Below are 15,282 nucleotides of genomic sequence, written 5' to 3' on the forward strand. Positions count from 1 at the left end.
TTCCATATTTTTCATCTAAAATGTTGCTGAATATATATTAAGAAGCCTACCTGTAATAAAAACTTAGGCCAGTCTCTTCAATAGGTGAGGAGGTTGAGGAAAGGGGTGCATTGCCCATGTCTAGAATTCCAAGTGGGCGGCATGCTTTCCTAGCTGCTTCCGCCTTTATGCGGAGGTAAAGGAGCGGGAAGTAGTTCCTCATATACATGTGAGAGCGTCTCAGATTCTACTACCAGGATCTCCTATGATATTAGTTTAGACAAGTATTGACTCCTGATAGAAGGAATTTCCTCTTTACTACTTTTTCATGTATCCAATGTATCCAATTTATGCCCAAACACTTTTAGTAAAACCAGGAGCGATGCTCTCTATTTGGATCATCTACGATTGTTTTTGCAGAGTGTTTTAGGACATCATCGTTAAGTTGACACTGCTCTCTTGCAAGTTTTTAAAGAGGCTTTTTATCTCACACTAGCTGAAGAGCCCGGCGTTGCCTGGGCATAGTAAATATCTGTGGTTAGTTATAGCACCTCACTTCTCTCATTTTACCATCATGCCTCTCATTTTCCCCCTCACATCTCTCATTTTCCCCCTCACTCCTCTCATTTCCCCCTCACTCCTCTCATTTCCCCCCTCACTCCTCTCATTTCCCCCCTTACTCCTCTCATTCCCCCCTAACACTTGTCATTTCGACCTCACATCTGTCGTTTTCCGATCACTCCACTATTTTCCCTCACTTCTCTCATTTTGCACTCACACATTTTCATTTTCACCTCACACCTCTCAATTTCACCTCACACCTCTCATTTTCCCCTCAGTATATACATGTTTGTCATCTCCCTTATATATAGTATACACCTCTATGTCATCTCCTGTATATAGTATATACCTGTATGTCATCTCCTCCTGTATATAGTATATACCTGTATGTCATCTCTTCTGTACATAGTATATACCTGTATGTCATCTCCTCCTATATATAGTATATACCTGTATGTCATCTCCCCTGTATTTAGTATATACCTGCTGTATGTCATCTCCTCCTGTATATACCTATGTGTCATCTCCTCTTTTATATAGTATATACCTGTATGTAATTTCCTCCTGTATATAGTATATACCTGTGTGTCATCTCCTCCTGTATATAGTATATACCTGTATGTCATCTCCTCCTGTATATAGTATATACTTATATTTATATATGTAAATCCCCAGCCAACAGGAAGCCCTCCCCCCTGGCAGTATATATTAGTTCACACATACACATAATAGACAGGTCATGTGACTGACAGCTGCAGTATTTCCTATATGGTACATTTGTTGCTCTTGTAGTGTGTCTGCTTATTAATCAGATTTTTATTTTTGAAGGATAATACCAGACTTGTGTGTGTTTTAGGGCGAGTTTCATGTGTCAAGTTGTGTGTGTTGAGTTGCATGTGGTGACATGCATGTAGCGACTTTTGTGAGATGAGTTTTGTGTGGCGACATGCATGTAGCAACTTTTTGTGTGTCGAGTTGCATGTGACAGGTTAGTGTAGCAAGTTGTGTGCAGCAAGTTTTGCGCATGGCGAGTTTTGCGCGTGGCGAGTTTTATGTGTGGTGCGTTTTGAGTATGGGCAAGTTTTGTGTGAGGCAACTTTTGTATGTGTTGCAACTTTTGTGCATGTGGCAATTTTTCCGCGTGTGCAAGTTTTGCGTGTGGCGAGTTTTCCATGAGGTGAGTTTTGCACGCGTGGCGAGTCTTGCGTGAGCCTAGTTTTGCATGTGGCGAGTTTTGTGCATGGTAAGTTTTGAGTGGCAACTTTTGTGTTTCAACTTTTATGTGGCGAGGTTGGTGTATGTGTGGTGAAATGTGTGCTGAGGGTGGTATATGTGTTCAAGCACGTGGTAGTGTGTGGCGCATTTTGTGTGTGTGTTCATATCCCCGTGTGTGGTGAGTATCCCATGTCGGGGCCCCACCTTAGCAACTGTACGGTATATACTCTTTGGCACCATCGCTCTCATTCTCTAAGTCCCCCTTGTTCACATCTGGCAGCTGTCAATTTGCCTCCAACACTTTTCCTTTCACTTTTTCCACATTATGTAGATAGGGGCAAAATTGTTTGGTGAATTGGAATGCGCGGGGTTAAAATTTCGCCTCACAACATAGCCTATGACGCTCTCAGAGTCCAGACGTGTGACTGTGCAAAATTTTGTCAAAACAAAAGAAAGTCAAAACCGCACCCTTTCATATATAAATTGAAGGTCTCAGCGGACACAAGGGCGCACGTCCAAAACCAGGGAGCCCATCCCAGCCAGTACCAAGACCACAAAGAGCAAGAAGACAGCGCCACAATGGATGGTTAAAAAATAGGAGCTTACATTTATTCTGCCTCCTGTAGCGACGTTTTGGTCAACAGACCTTTATCAAGGTTTGTTGACCGAAAAGTCGCTACAGGAGGCAGAATAAATGTAAGCTCCTATTTTTTCACCATCCATTGTGGCGCTGTCTTCTTGTTCTTTGTGCAAAATTTTGTGGCTGTAGCTGCGACGGTGCAGATGCCAATCCCAGACATACACACATACACACACACATTCAGCTTTATATATTAGATAACAACTCTTAATGTGGTGTCCCAGGGCCTTAGAATTAGTTTTTAGCCACATTTTGTCATTTATGCACTGCACTCATAGCAATGAAATGTCAAAGTATTATGTTTTTTTTTGCAAAAAAACGGATTCCCTTATCGATCTTACCCCATGGGACCAATAATATTTATTTTCAGATCCACTTTCTGTTCGGAATTCATGAAGAGCTGAAAGATGTAAAACAGACATGTGTATTATTAACTTAGCAAGTTTCAACATTTCTTTATACACTTCGTAGGTGAGTTTGTACTGTATGTGCGGTAACACTATGTGATTATTGGATGTTATGAACTGCCCTCTGTCCTTTTAGTGTTTCACTTTCCTAATGGATTCCGGTAAAAAGTCACTTTCACATGTCAGCATTCTGGCCAGTATTTTACATCAATATTTGTTAGCCAAAACCATTGACGAAACCTACACAATGTATGATGAAAAAATTATACCTCTTCTATGCTATGGACTCACTAATTGCTTAGGCTTTCAGATACTAATGCCAATTACTGACCAAAATACAGCTGTGTGAAAGTGGCCTAGGCTAAGTTCAATAAAGGGAACCTGTCACCAGCAAAAATGCCATTAGCCTGCAGATATGGGGATAATCTGCAGTTTAATAGCGTTATTAACCTGCCCGGCGCGCCTGCACATAGCTGAACGCTGCGGGGAGAAAATGACCTTTATTCGCCCAGGAAATGTTCTGGTTTCAGTCATGAGGGGGCGCCGTCGCTGGTTCAGTCACCGCTCTTAGTAACTGCATCCCCCGCACTGACTGACAGCTGAGCCCCAATGCAGAACCAGTGTCAGTCAGGACTGGGGGCGCGGATACAGCCACCGCACTGTATTCTCGGAACGGTGACTTAACCTATTAACCCGCAGTTTAGCCCCATATCTGCAGGTTATGGTGACAGGTTCCCTTTAAGCAATCCATTTGATATGCATGTGTTAGTTTTGTAAAAATAATCATGTACTTCAATTTATCCTTTTCTTTCCATAGCAACATTTAAAGGGACATTCCCATCTCCAAGATCCTATCCCAATAAGTAGTAGGCATAATAATAATATTAGCAAAAACCTCCGCTTAGAAATATAGTATAGTTTTTCTGATTTGCTGTGCCTTTCCTCATGTACAGGCATCACAGGACCTTAGGTATCCATGGTTATGACCACTAGTAACTAACTAACTGTCACTATATCAGTGCTCATAACCATGGATACCTAAGGTCCTACAATGCCTGTACATGAGGAAACAGACATAGCGACTCAGAAAAACTATACTACATTTCTAATTGGAGGTATTTGTTATTATTATTATTATTATTATTATTATTATTATTATTACACCTACTACGTATTCTGATAGAGTCTTGGAGATGGGAATACCCCTTTAAAAAGTAACCGTAGTCTTAAATATTATTTTATAAATCAATAGTACACATAAGAACAAGCAACGTTGTAATATATCTTATAAGAGGAATCAGCTTCTTTCTCCTCCTGATCATTCAGACTGATGATACAGTCTCAAAATTCTCAGATCACTGGTAGAATCTGTATTCAGTGATTACTGATTATTACATTAATGAGATAGGAGATGACAATTGCGACTCTATGGAGAGGGGAGTGAGGAGCTGGTATTTAGGCAGGTAATAGAGAATTTTGCTAACACTGAGAGAGTTGACATCCCGAAAGGGTCTTCTTAACATTTTTGGAGCATATTTTTTATTTAAATGAAAAGCAGAAACGGACCCCAACACAGGACAGCATTTCAATCCTCAACTTGTGACAGGAGCAGTTAGTGAAGGGACTGATGACTGTTTGTTTTAGTAACTAAACCTGCCCCTGTCTTTTGCCCAGACGATGTACAGGTTGTAGTGCAGGGTCTACTTATCCGCAGCCTGCTTGATCCCATCTCTGGCAGTGCCTAATGGGCTTCCATGCATAGTTGACCTGACTCTAATTATATTAAATCATCTATAATCATGTATAAGAACTCATAGTAAATATTTGTTATACTGTATATAGCATACTATAGTATCTTATCACCATTCTGCAGTGGATCATATGCATGGGGGAGGAGACCTTAGTAAATGGGACCCCATTAACTTTGTCTAATGACTATGATGCCATGAACACTTTTGACTGCAAAACGTTAAGGTTTAAACAGTCTGGTTTGTAGTTTGCACCCAGCCAGCAGGGTGTCAATTGTATGTTACAGCTGACACCCATTTCTGATGGAGCAGGCTCAAATCCTGGGTTGGCACTCTACTGTGAATATTCAGCAATTTATATTAAAGCCTACTAAATGATAATATAAATGTATTTTATAGAGTGCAAAGAGATTAATGGGAACTTGTCAGCTGTATAAATGCTATTTACCTATTTAGTGCTTAAATTGTGTTTTACTGGTCTATTGGAACAAGTGGCTACAGGGAGAATATTAAGTTTTATTCTCCCTGCAGCCACTCACTTCCAGTTATTGGGGTGTTCAGGGAGCTGTAACAGTTGCTACTCTCCATATAGTGAGTGCGCTTTTATCACCCCCCCCCCCCTGCACCTAGACTGACAGCCTACTCTGCAGAATAAGTGTCCAGAGCAGGCTGTCAGTCAAAGAAAAAGAAAATTATGACAATAAACCAAAAAGATAAAGTTACACTAAGAAGCAGGAAACATTTTAGCATGCGTATGCAGCACACATCACACACACAGGTGGGACTAATATGTGCCTTCTAAACCTATAGTCTGTCATATGACAGTGACACTAGTGGCATAATTATGAGGCATGCAGAAGTATTAGTAGTATCTGCGACCTGTTACTGGCCAATATGAGGTCAATTTTGCATTGGGCTCTAGCAGCTATAATTTACACCACAACTACATTTACGAACAGGACTCTGACCATGAATGGTTAACTGAAAAATGTTTAAATTTTTTTTAGTATAATAAACATAATAATATAGCAACTGCCTACATGTATTAAAATACATATAAATATGCAGATTTATAGCATTGGATTCGTATCTTAGCTTAAAGGCGTTGTCCAGTCACATCCAATTTAATGACCTATCCATGGGATAATGTCATTAATATGAGATCGGTGGGGATCTGACACCCAACTCCCTCACTGATCAGATGAAAATAACTCTGTTGGAGATGCTAGCTGTTCTGCAGTGCCTTGCAGCAGATGCTACACATTAAATAGAGCTGTATTCTGCAGCTCGTTCCATGTGTTTACATCTAGATGGTAACAGAGCAAATAACAGCTGATCGGTAGGGATGCTAGGTGTGGAATCCTCCCCTCCATCTCACATTGGATAGATCTTCAGTATGGTGTGACCCGATAACCCTTTAACCAACACTTGCAATTTTTCCCTATATGTGATTCATGAAAACAGAGTCTCACCTTTTACATTTTTCATTCTTTGAAACAGATGAGATCGTTAGCAAGAATCATTATTTACTTTTATCAAAAACAAATCATAATAGTAGGCACTACAGTCACAGGGAGAAAAAGTAGTAATATTAAGACTTTCTCACATCATTCTACCAATTATGTATGATATACATACCTTCTGGTGCACATACTCCCTTCTAAAGCTGTTCTTTGTACTTTCGTGGGCTTGAGCAGACACTGAGTATGAGGAAAGTCAGCGAGGAACAAAAACTATCTTGGCTGTCACAAGCCTCCACGTCACTCATTCTCTGCATTCAATGACTGGTGACGTTCTGCTGCTCTTTGAGATCTATTATGGCAGTAGCTTGTTTCCCTGCATGAGCCCCATTGTGCCTCTCCTTCTTCCCCTCTTATACCCAGCCTGTCACAGTTTTCCACCCTCCCTTCTTATGAAGAGGATGTCCTATAGTGACTTCAGTACAACTTTGTTCTCTCCACTTCTACCACAGCACAAGGGAGGAGCACAGTGTAATGTGTGAGCAACTATTACATGTGATCGTAGAACTGCAAATTGTGCGGAGCCCTAGGCTTAGGGATAGTCTGTGCTATAACCCTGTAGAATTTGTACTAGACAGCACGTTTCAAAGCCCTTATCTCCGGTTACACAGGGAGGCCCTTCCATCTAACTACTAGATATACTGTATGGCATAATACATAATACACAGTTCATATGTTATTTGCATTACCATAGAACTGGAATGTAAGGCGTGCCTTAGACATGTCCTAAAATGGGAGAGAGTCTGTTCACATTATTTTATATTTATGCTACATTTGGCAGAGGGAAAGTTCCCAGGGCCTACAAATTTCCCCAGGGACAACCAAATCTATAGAGTTCCATACACCGAGATTATATGCTAAAAAAGTATCCTTTTGGCATATTCTGGTCTGGTGTGTTTCTAAATGTTTTTTTTTTTTAACTTTATAGATTTTCTACAGCCAGAGAGGACTCAAGAGGTTCAACATACTTCTTGAGCAGAGATCCGTGGACCACATTGTGAATTTTAAGAGCCCAGGGCAACTCAAAACGAAAAGCTACAGAGTTATTGACTTGACAGTGGTTATTTTATAGGGACCAATAAACCTAGATCCAGTTTCCAGGAAGGGATCTTCAACTTTATATTCCTGGTAGACAACCACACAAAGTCATTCACACTTTGGTCCGGACCTGCAAGCATTTTCTGTCAGCCATACGTTTGTACCTGTCTCCCATGACCCTCAAATTAATCTGAACCCCTTGCCACACTGAAGAGAGCAACGAAGCAAAACGTTCCTCCTCAGGAACTCCTGAAGCCCATTCCCCCACTAAAAGTACCAAACTGTGGATTGAAACCATATGCACCAAAGAATGGTGATCTGCTGGTAGATTCTTGTTGATTATTAATAGCAAGCTCATCGTCAACCATGCTGACTCCAGCTGCACTGTCCACAAACACAGAAATTTTCTCAGTCCTGCTCTCTAGCATCACCTCTGCTGTCATGAAATGAAATTTCCCTTCTTCCCACAAAAAAAAACACACACCCTTTTTCTTGCGAATGTCGGGAGAGACATACAAACGCGGATGGACCTCCTAACTGCATGGGTTCCTCTAACTCCACAAGTACAGGTTCACCCCCGGACCGCCCCCCGACACAGGGGTATTGTCCCGGAAAGAGGGCTCAGGAGAAGGTGGTCTTACCCATCTATCCCACAGGCGTCTATCCACCCATATAGCCAATGACATGGCAGCCTCCAATGACTCAGGAGTTTCATAGACTGCCAAAGCATCTTTTAATCTTTCAGTAAGACCTTGACAAAATTGGCTTCTATGAGCCTGGTAAATCCATTTGATAGCGGTTGCCCACCTGTGGAATTCAGAGCTATAAGTCTCCACTGAACGAGTCCCTTGCTGAAGGCAGCGAAGCCTGGATTCAGCCAAGGAAATACGGTCAGGATCATCATAAATAAGGGCTAAAACACTGAAAAACCTTTAAATGTCATGAAGAGAAATAGAATCCTGTGGCAGAGAAATAGCCCAGGACTGAGGATCCCCTTGCAACAGTGAAATCACAATTCCCATAAGCTGCTCCTCATCCCCAGAGGAGTAAGGATGAAGTTTAAAATACAATTTACAAGCTTCTTTAAATAAAAAAAACCTGTCCCTACCTCCTGAAAACTTGTCTGGGAGGGCAATTTTTGGTTCAAACTGGATCAGCCTACCTGCAGAGTCCCCCACAACAGCAGTTTGCAGCCACTGTCTTTGCTGCTGAACCTCAGAATGAAGGTTGGTCACCTCCAGTGACAACCTCTGTAACTGCTCTGCCAGCACAGAAAGAGGATCCATGAACCTGGAAAAAGAAAAAAAAAACACTGAAAAAACACAAAAAAAAACAAATGTGAGGTTTTTTTTCTTTTACAAAAGTGTAGGGCTGTGTTAATGTCACGCTGGGTGATGAATAAGTAAAGGTACCTTCACACGAAACGACATTATAACGATATCGCTAGCAATCCGTGACGTTGCAGCGTCCTCGCTAGCGATATCGTTTCGTTTGACACGCAGCAGCGATCAGGATCCTGCTGTGATGTCGCTGGTCGCTGAATAAAGTCCAGAACTTTATTTGGTCGTCCGATCGCTGTGTATCGTTGTGTTTGAAAGCAAAAGCAACGATACCAGCGATATTTTACACTGGTAACCAGGGTAAACATCGGGTTACTAAGCGCAGGGCCGCGCTTAGTTACCCGATGTTTACCCTGGTTACTAGCGTAAAATGTAAAAAAAACAAACAGCACATACTCACATTGCGTCCCCTGCAGTCTGCTTCCTCCTCTGACTCAGCGCCGCAAAGTGAAAGTGAAAGCAGCACAGCGGTGACGTCACCGCTCTGCTCTCACTGTACGGCGCTCAGTCAGTCAGGAAGTGGACGCAGGGGGACGTGACTGTAAGTATGTGCTGTTTGTTTTTTTTAGATTTTACGCTGGTAACCAGGGTAAACATCGGGTTACTAAGCGCGGCCCTGCGCTTAGTTACCCGATGTTTACCCTGGTTACCAGGGGACCTCGGCATAGTTGATCGCTGGAGAGCGGTCTGTGTGACAGCTCTCCAGCGACCAAACAGCGACGCTGCAGCGATCGACATCGTTGTCGCTATCGCTGCAGCGTCGCTTCGTGTGAAGGTACCTTAAGTGCACAACAAAGATGAAAGGGAGGTGGGGGGGGGGGGCAAAACACTAGGGAAGTGGGGAATCAATATAAACTCTAAAAATTCCACACCTGCGCTCTAGTTGGTGACAAAAGTAAAATAACGAAGCTGTACACAAAAGAGAGACCTAGCAATATCACACCTGCATGTGCGGTAATGTATATGTGTTCGGCAGATTGTGTGTGTTATATAGCTGCTTACGGCATGAACTGCCTATAGAACATTGCCTGTATATACATATACACTTACTCGTATTGGTGATGTAGGTGGTTGTGAAGAACGGAGAATGTCCAAAGGAGTCCTTCTTACTGAGCGCACTGTGTTACAGCGTGCAGCTGAGGAGGAGAAGTGTCCACGTCTGCTATCCCCAGATAGATGGCTCACCGATAGGTATCCGGATGGGCAAATGCCGCCAACTCCTAGCGTGCCCCGGCCGGAAGCAACGCCGGAGCAGTAGCGGTGTGTGCGGGGGGCGTGGCTAAAAAAAGTGACGTCACAGGGTGGGCGGGCGCGTGTCAGGGGAACCAATCCCCTGACACGCGCAGGGGATTGGTTCCCCTGACACGCGCCCGCCCACCCTGTGACGTCACTTTTTTTAGCCACGCCCCCCGCACACACCGCTACTGCTCCGGCGTTGCTTCCGGCCGGGGCACGCTAGGAGTTGGCGGCATTTGCCCATCCGGATACCTATCGGTGAGCCATCTATCTGGGGATAGCAGACGTGGACACTTCTCCTCCTCAGCTGCACGCTGTAACACAGTGCGCTCAGTAAGAAGGACTCCTTTGGACATTCTCCGTTCTTCACAACCACCTACATCACCAATACGAGTAAGTGTATATGTATATACAGGCAATGTTCTATAGGCAGTTCATGCCGTAAGCAGCTATATAACACACACAATCTGCCGAACACATATACATTACCGCACATGCAGGTGTGATATTGCTAGGTCTCTCTTTTGTGTACAGCTTCGTTATTTTACTTTTGTCACCAACTAGAGCGCAGGTGTGGAATTTTTAGAATTTTTATACTTATTCAGACAAGGTATAGCACAGACTTTGCCACCTCACCAGCAGCTATTATTTCCTTTTCTTTCCCTATCCCTTGTTGTCCCATTGCCGAAGCAGTGCAGCGCCAGTGTCTTCTATTGTTTCAGAATCAATATAAACCTTCAGCACAGGTGTCTAATTAGCAGCAGAAGGTGGAGGTAACCGTTGGGTCCTAAAGGGAGAGGGATATCGCTCCACAACAGAAATACAAAAATCAAGAAGGTGCTTGAGCTGATCGCAAAGACCTTCTACAGCTGGATCCAGGATGACTGTCTTTTACATGTGACACACCTGTGACAATAAGACTACTTTATCAGCAAGGACCCTGCCGATCTTGGGCTAGTGGGAAAGGCTCTTCATAAGAGATGGCTTGTTGTATTGAAGGATCCAGCTCCCTCGAAAGTTTGACATCACCTGGCAAGTGTTGGCTCCAGAGGGATTAGTGGTGCAGTTAGCTAAGGAAGTCCAAGAGAGAAGTGTTCACATCGGTGCTGAGAAGACCTTTCAATGGCTACAGCAGCTGGTGTATTGGCCCCAAATGCAACAGGTGGTTTAAAAGGGTTGCCGAAAATGTCCCCTGTGCAAGCTGAACAAACCTCCAGAACAGAGTTCCCATATCCATCTGAACCTCTGTAGGTGTTGATGTTTGACTACCTGATAATCAGGGCGTTTCACAATGGTTACAAATAATGCTTCGTAATGACTGACCACTTTACCATGATCCCAACTTGGGACCAGACAGTAGCGTGGCAGCCAGAGCCATCTGCTGGGACTTCATTTGCATATATGGGTGCCCAAAGACGATTCATTCCAAACATTGGGCCTGCTTCCATGGAAGAGTAATGGAAGAGCTGCACTGTCTCCATGGAATTGATAAGTCTCGAACCACACCATATCACCCAGAGAGGAAAGGGGCCTGCGAATGCTTCAATCGGACCTTGTTGCAAATGTTACAAACTTTGGAAGAGAACAAGAAGATAAAGTGGCCCAAATTAGTCTCTGAGTTAGTGTGGGGCTACAATAGTGTAATCTACGTGACTACTGGTAACATGCCCTATATGCTGCTGTTTGGGTGAAGTGGATGAGAGATTACTGAGCTAGAGCTTGACTCCAAAACATCTGCCCATGTAGTAATACGAGTACCTGCGTCCTGCAAACCGGCACTGTCTCCAGACAGTGAGGCATCTGGTCGAGCAGAAGTTTCAAGAGTTGACCATTCGGGTCAGCCCTCCAGTCAGGAATCTGTGCATTATTGCAGGCCAAGCAACCAAAGAATAAGTTGGATCATCACTTGGAAGAAGTACCCTAGGAGCAGTGAGGAAGATTCACCCAGAAATCCAGTCTATGAAGTACAACCCGAGGCCTCCGAGGGAGCACCGCCTTGAGTATTACACCAAAATATGCTATGGCCCTGTTCCTCTGAAGTGGAGAAGCCTACCGATATGATGTCCCCAGTGGGACTGGCTGAGAGTACCTGAACAGGAGCCATAAGAGATGAAATAGACTGGATCACTGTACTGTTGGCATCACCAGAGTTGTCAATGCCGCTTTCGAATGGGGCAGGAAATGAGTCAAGGGATTACCTACGGTCCCAGGTGAGTACTCAAGAAGAACTTTGGAAAATCCCTTCGGTCCCACGTGAGTACTCAAGAAGAACTTTGGAAAATCCCCGCAGGACCAAATGCACCAGTGATACACACAGGACAAATTTGTTTGAGAACAGATACAGCAGAAAACCCAAGAGTGGTCGGGTTGGCCAAAATTGGGGGAGGAATGTAAGAAGAGCCAATGAAACCCCTGAAATACCTTGCATGATATATCTTTAGTGCAAGAAGGCTGCCACCTACTGGCTAGATGGGATCATGGGGAACCAACCGACACAGGAAAAATTACAGGGGCATGAGTTCAAATGCAGCACTTGGTCAAGTGCCTTGAATGACAAAGTTCACAGATATAAAGGTCCTGCATGCCAAACCATGGGGAGATTAGGCACCAAGAAAGAAAGGTGCTGACATGGACCAAGGACGATCCTGAAGTGAGAGTGACAGGCATCAGTGGAAAGCATGTGCCAGCATGGTGCTGGCCGCTGTTAGACAGAGCCCGGATGTCGCCCAGTGAGATGTGAAAACCCGACTATGCTGGTCACAACCCGATGACCAGATCTACGCTGATCAAGTCGCCCCGGTCACGGTCTGAATCCATCCTATACGCCAATCAAATTCCAGGTCCAGACGACGCCAGCCGAGAGCCGGAGCCCTGCTTTCTTTACCCCAGGCCCAAGAGACACCCGTTTTCAGTCAAGCACCGAAGATCCAAGAGGAGACTTTGACTGGGGAGGATACCTGTGGTGATAAAAAGGAGACACAAGTGATCCGGGCCGTCGCTTCTGGCACCAACATACGGTAAAGGGGTCGGCCTAGGCTAGGACCCAGTTGAGGGGTTCAAGAGAGGCCTGGATGTCTTCCTGGAAAGTAACAATATTGTATCTTACAGTTATTAGGTTCTTTAGAAGGACGTAGATCTGGGGGTTTATTCTGACGGAATATAGGCTGAACTGGATGGACAAATGGCTTTTTTCGGCCATGCTATGTTACTATGTTAGGACAACTGGTGGGGTGGGGGCTGGCTGGGGCAAAGGAGGCTCTGTGTTCCTTGAAAAACTTTGTTAGGAGGACTTGCAGCCTAGCAGGAAAACCCAGTGCCTTCGCTAGGGCCATTGTGTCAAGAAAAGCTAGCGTAGCAGCTTTCCCAGAATACACTCCAGCATAAATCCTGCAAGAGACTTTGATTATTCAGATTGAACATTAAGATTTATTGCATGTTCTGTATTGTATAACATATTTGTGTTTGTGCTGTTTTCTATTGCTTAACTGTTTACCAAGTTCCCCCCATACAGGAAGTAATAAATAATTTTTTGGCTGTTTCACCCTTCTGCTCATCTGTATGTTGCATCCAGTCAGTTGCTTAGACGTGTTTTAGGGTGTTTATCCCTCATCAGTGCAAAGCAGGAGATCTGATTAGGCTAGGTGACACTAAGGGTCGGCCCACACTAATCCCAGAATACCCTTCCGAAGGCCTGCATATACATGAGATAAAAGTTGTCTGAACTTGCTGATTTTGGCAGGATTGGAAAATCATCTTATGTGCATGCAGAAGCTTTGGGCAGCTGAAATTTCATTGCCTGATCCTTTGCATACAGGGAAGATGAACCACTGCCAGATGTGTCTGGCAGCAGCTTTTTCTGCTCTCCCCTGGCAAGCGCACATGTGTATGGGAAAGTAGAGACAGATAGCTGTCTGACAAACAATTGTTCTGCCGACAACTATCCTGTGTATGGCAGTTTAAAGGGGTTAGACCCTGTAAAGCCTGTGAGAAATAAAGGAACTTCATTATTTACTTGCTGTTAAAATTCTGCTCTGTCCTTGAGTTTTGTGGTGATGTGACCTGCAGCTCCTTACTTCCTGCTACTGTCTGTTCAAAGCACAGAGAGTAGAGATTTCCTGTCTGTGCTTTGAAAGGCTCATTCAGAATTTCTGGAGTATGCTTTGTTCAGTGATGTTAAGGAGGCTGTGGCCTGAGATCCTCAGCAAGGGGATGTGTACAGGAAGAAAGGGAGAGAAGGGAGAGCACAAGGATGTTGCAGGCAACGCATCGGACAAATAATCTTATCAACTTGTGGCTTTGTCCTGAGAGGATGGTGCTGGGCGCTCCAGAGTACTAGATTAGAATGCAATACATTAATACATTATATGAGTCTTTGTGCTCCAATGGTGTAGTAAGCCTGTGTGTGGCCAGTCAGTGTCAGGGCCTGTAACAATATAGTATGTAATATTACTGACTGCTGGAGAGTGTCAGGAAGGAGCAACTGTATGTGCAGCAATTTGTCCTTCTTGAGGCTGTATAGGAGTCTCAGGATGTTGCTTTTTGGTGGAGTGAGCAGGCACAGATGGTGGACGTGTGAGTTGTGGAACACATACAATGCTGCTTTTTAGAAATTGTAGCATAGAGATAGAGCTGGCAGAATGTTCAGAATGTAAACAATAAAAAACCATGAGGATGGCGGAAGGGGTGCTATATAACAAAAATCTTATTCTGACTACAATTATCCAGAGTTTGTTTTGCCTTCAGCTGAAGAGAGAAAATCTGAGAAATGTTGAGCTTGATAGATATGTTAAAAAGAGGCTGTCAACCCATACTGTATGTACACGAACACATTGCATTTGTTATAACAGGGTGCTGGCACTGTTTTTTGGTTTTGTTTCAGTTTCTTGTACTCAGTACATTTCAGGGTATGGCCGCCTCCTTGAGCAGCGAAACTCATTCATTCAGCTTCCCAGGGACAAGTGTCAAACACAGTCAGGCACTAGTCCTGCCCTTGTCTATTTTGAGGCCTGCTGGTAATGTGAGGTAAAATATTAAATATATGGACTGTTATGACCCCAATGGCGAGGGTCTCAGAGGAACGTGGAAGTCTGCAGAATACAAAAATCCAGCTCATAGGGCAGTGGTAACTGGGTTGACCATATATCTACTCCTAACGCCAACACTAGAAGTAGCCGGGGATCATTCCTACGTTGATTCTAGATGACACGCGCCAGCCGGAGAATCTAGCTACCCCTAGTAGAGGAAAACAAAGACCTTTCTTGCCTCCAGAGAAGGGGACCCCAAAGCTGGATAGAAGCCCCCCACAAATAATGACGGTGAGGTAAGAGGAAATGACAAACACAGAAATGAATCAGGTTTAGCACAGAGAGGCCCGCTTACTGATAGCAGAATAAAGAAAGGTAACTTATATGGTCAACAAAAACCCTATCAAAATCCACACTGGAAATTCAAGAACCCCCGAACCGTCTAACGGTCCGGGGGGAGAACACCAGCCCCCTAGAGCTTCCAGCAAAGGTCAGGATATAGATTTGGAACAAGCTGGACAAAAATACAAAACCAAAACAAATAGCAAAAAGCAAAAGGCAGACTTAGCTGATA

The 15,282-nt window shown here is 43.9% G+C and overlaps 1 protein-coding gene across 1 annotated transcript in view; it reads right to left on the reverse strand.

Moving 5' to 3' along the window:
• The window catches only part of RAB7B (RAB7B, member RAS oncogene family), a 45,565-nt gene extending 39,079 nt beyond the window's left edge, over positions 1–6,486 (reverse strand). Inside the window, exons 1-2 of the mRNA XM_077295145.1 lie at positions 6,189–6,486; positions 2,737–2,795 (exon numbers count right to left, since the gene is read on the reverse strand). Coding sequence (XP_077151260.1) covers positions 2,737–2,789 — 53 coding nt within the window. The 5' untranslated portion in view covers positions 2,790–2,795; positions 6,189–6,486. The remainder of the gene's footprint in view (positions 1–2,736; positions 2,796–6,188) is intronic.
• Positions 6,487–15,282: the final 8,796 nt, after the last annotated feature.

Source organism: Ranitomeya variabilis, chromosome 3 (genome assembly GCF_051348905.1).
Source record: "Ranitomeya variabilis isolate aRanVar5 chromosome 3, aRanVar5.hap1, whole genome shotgun sequence".
NCBI lineage: Eukaryota > Metazoa > Chordata > Amphibia > Anura > Dendrobatidae > Ranitomeya > Ranitomeya variabilis.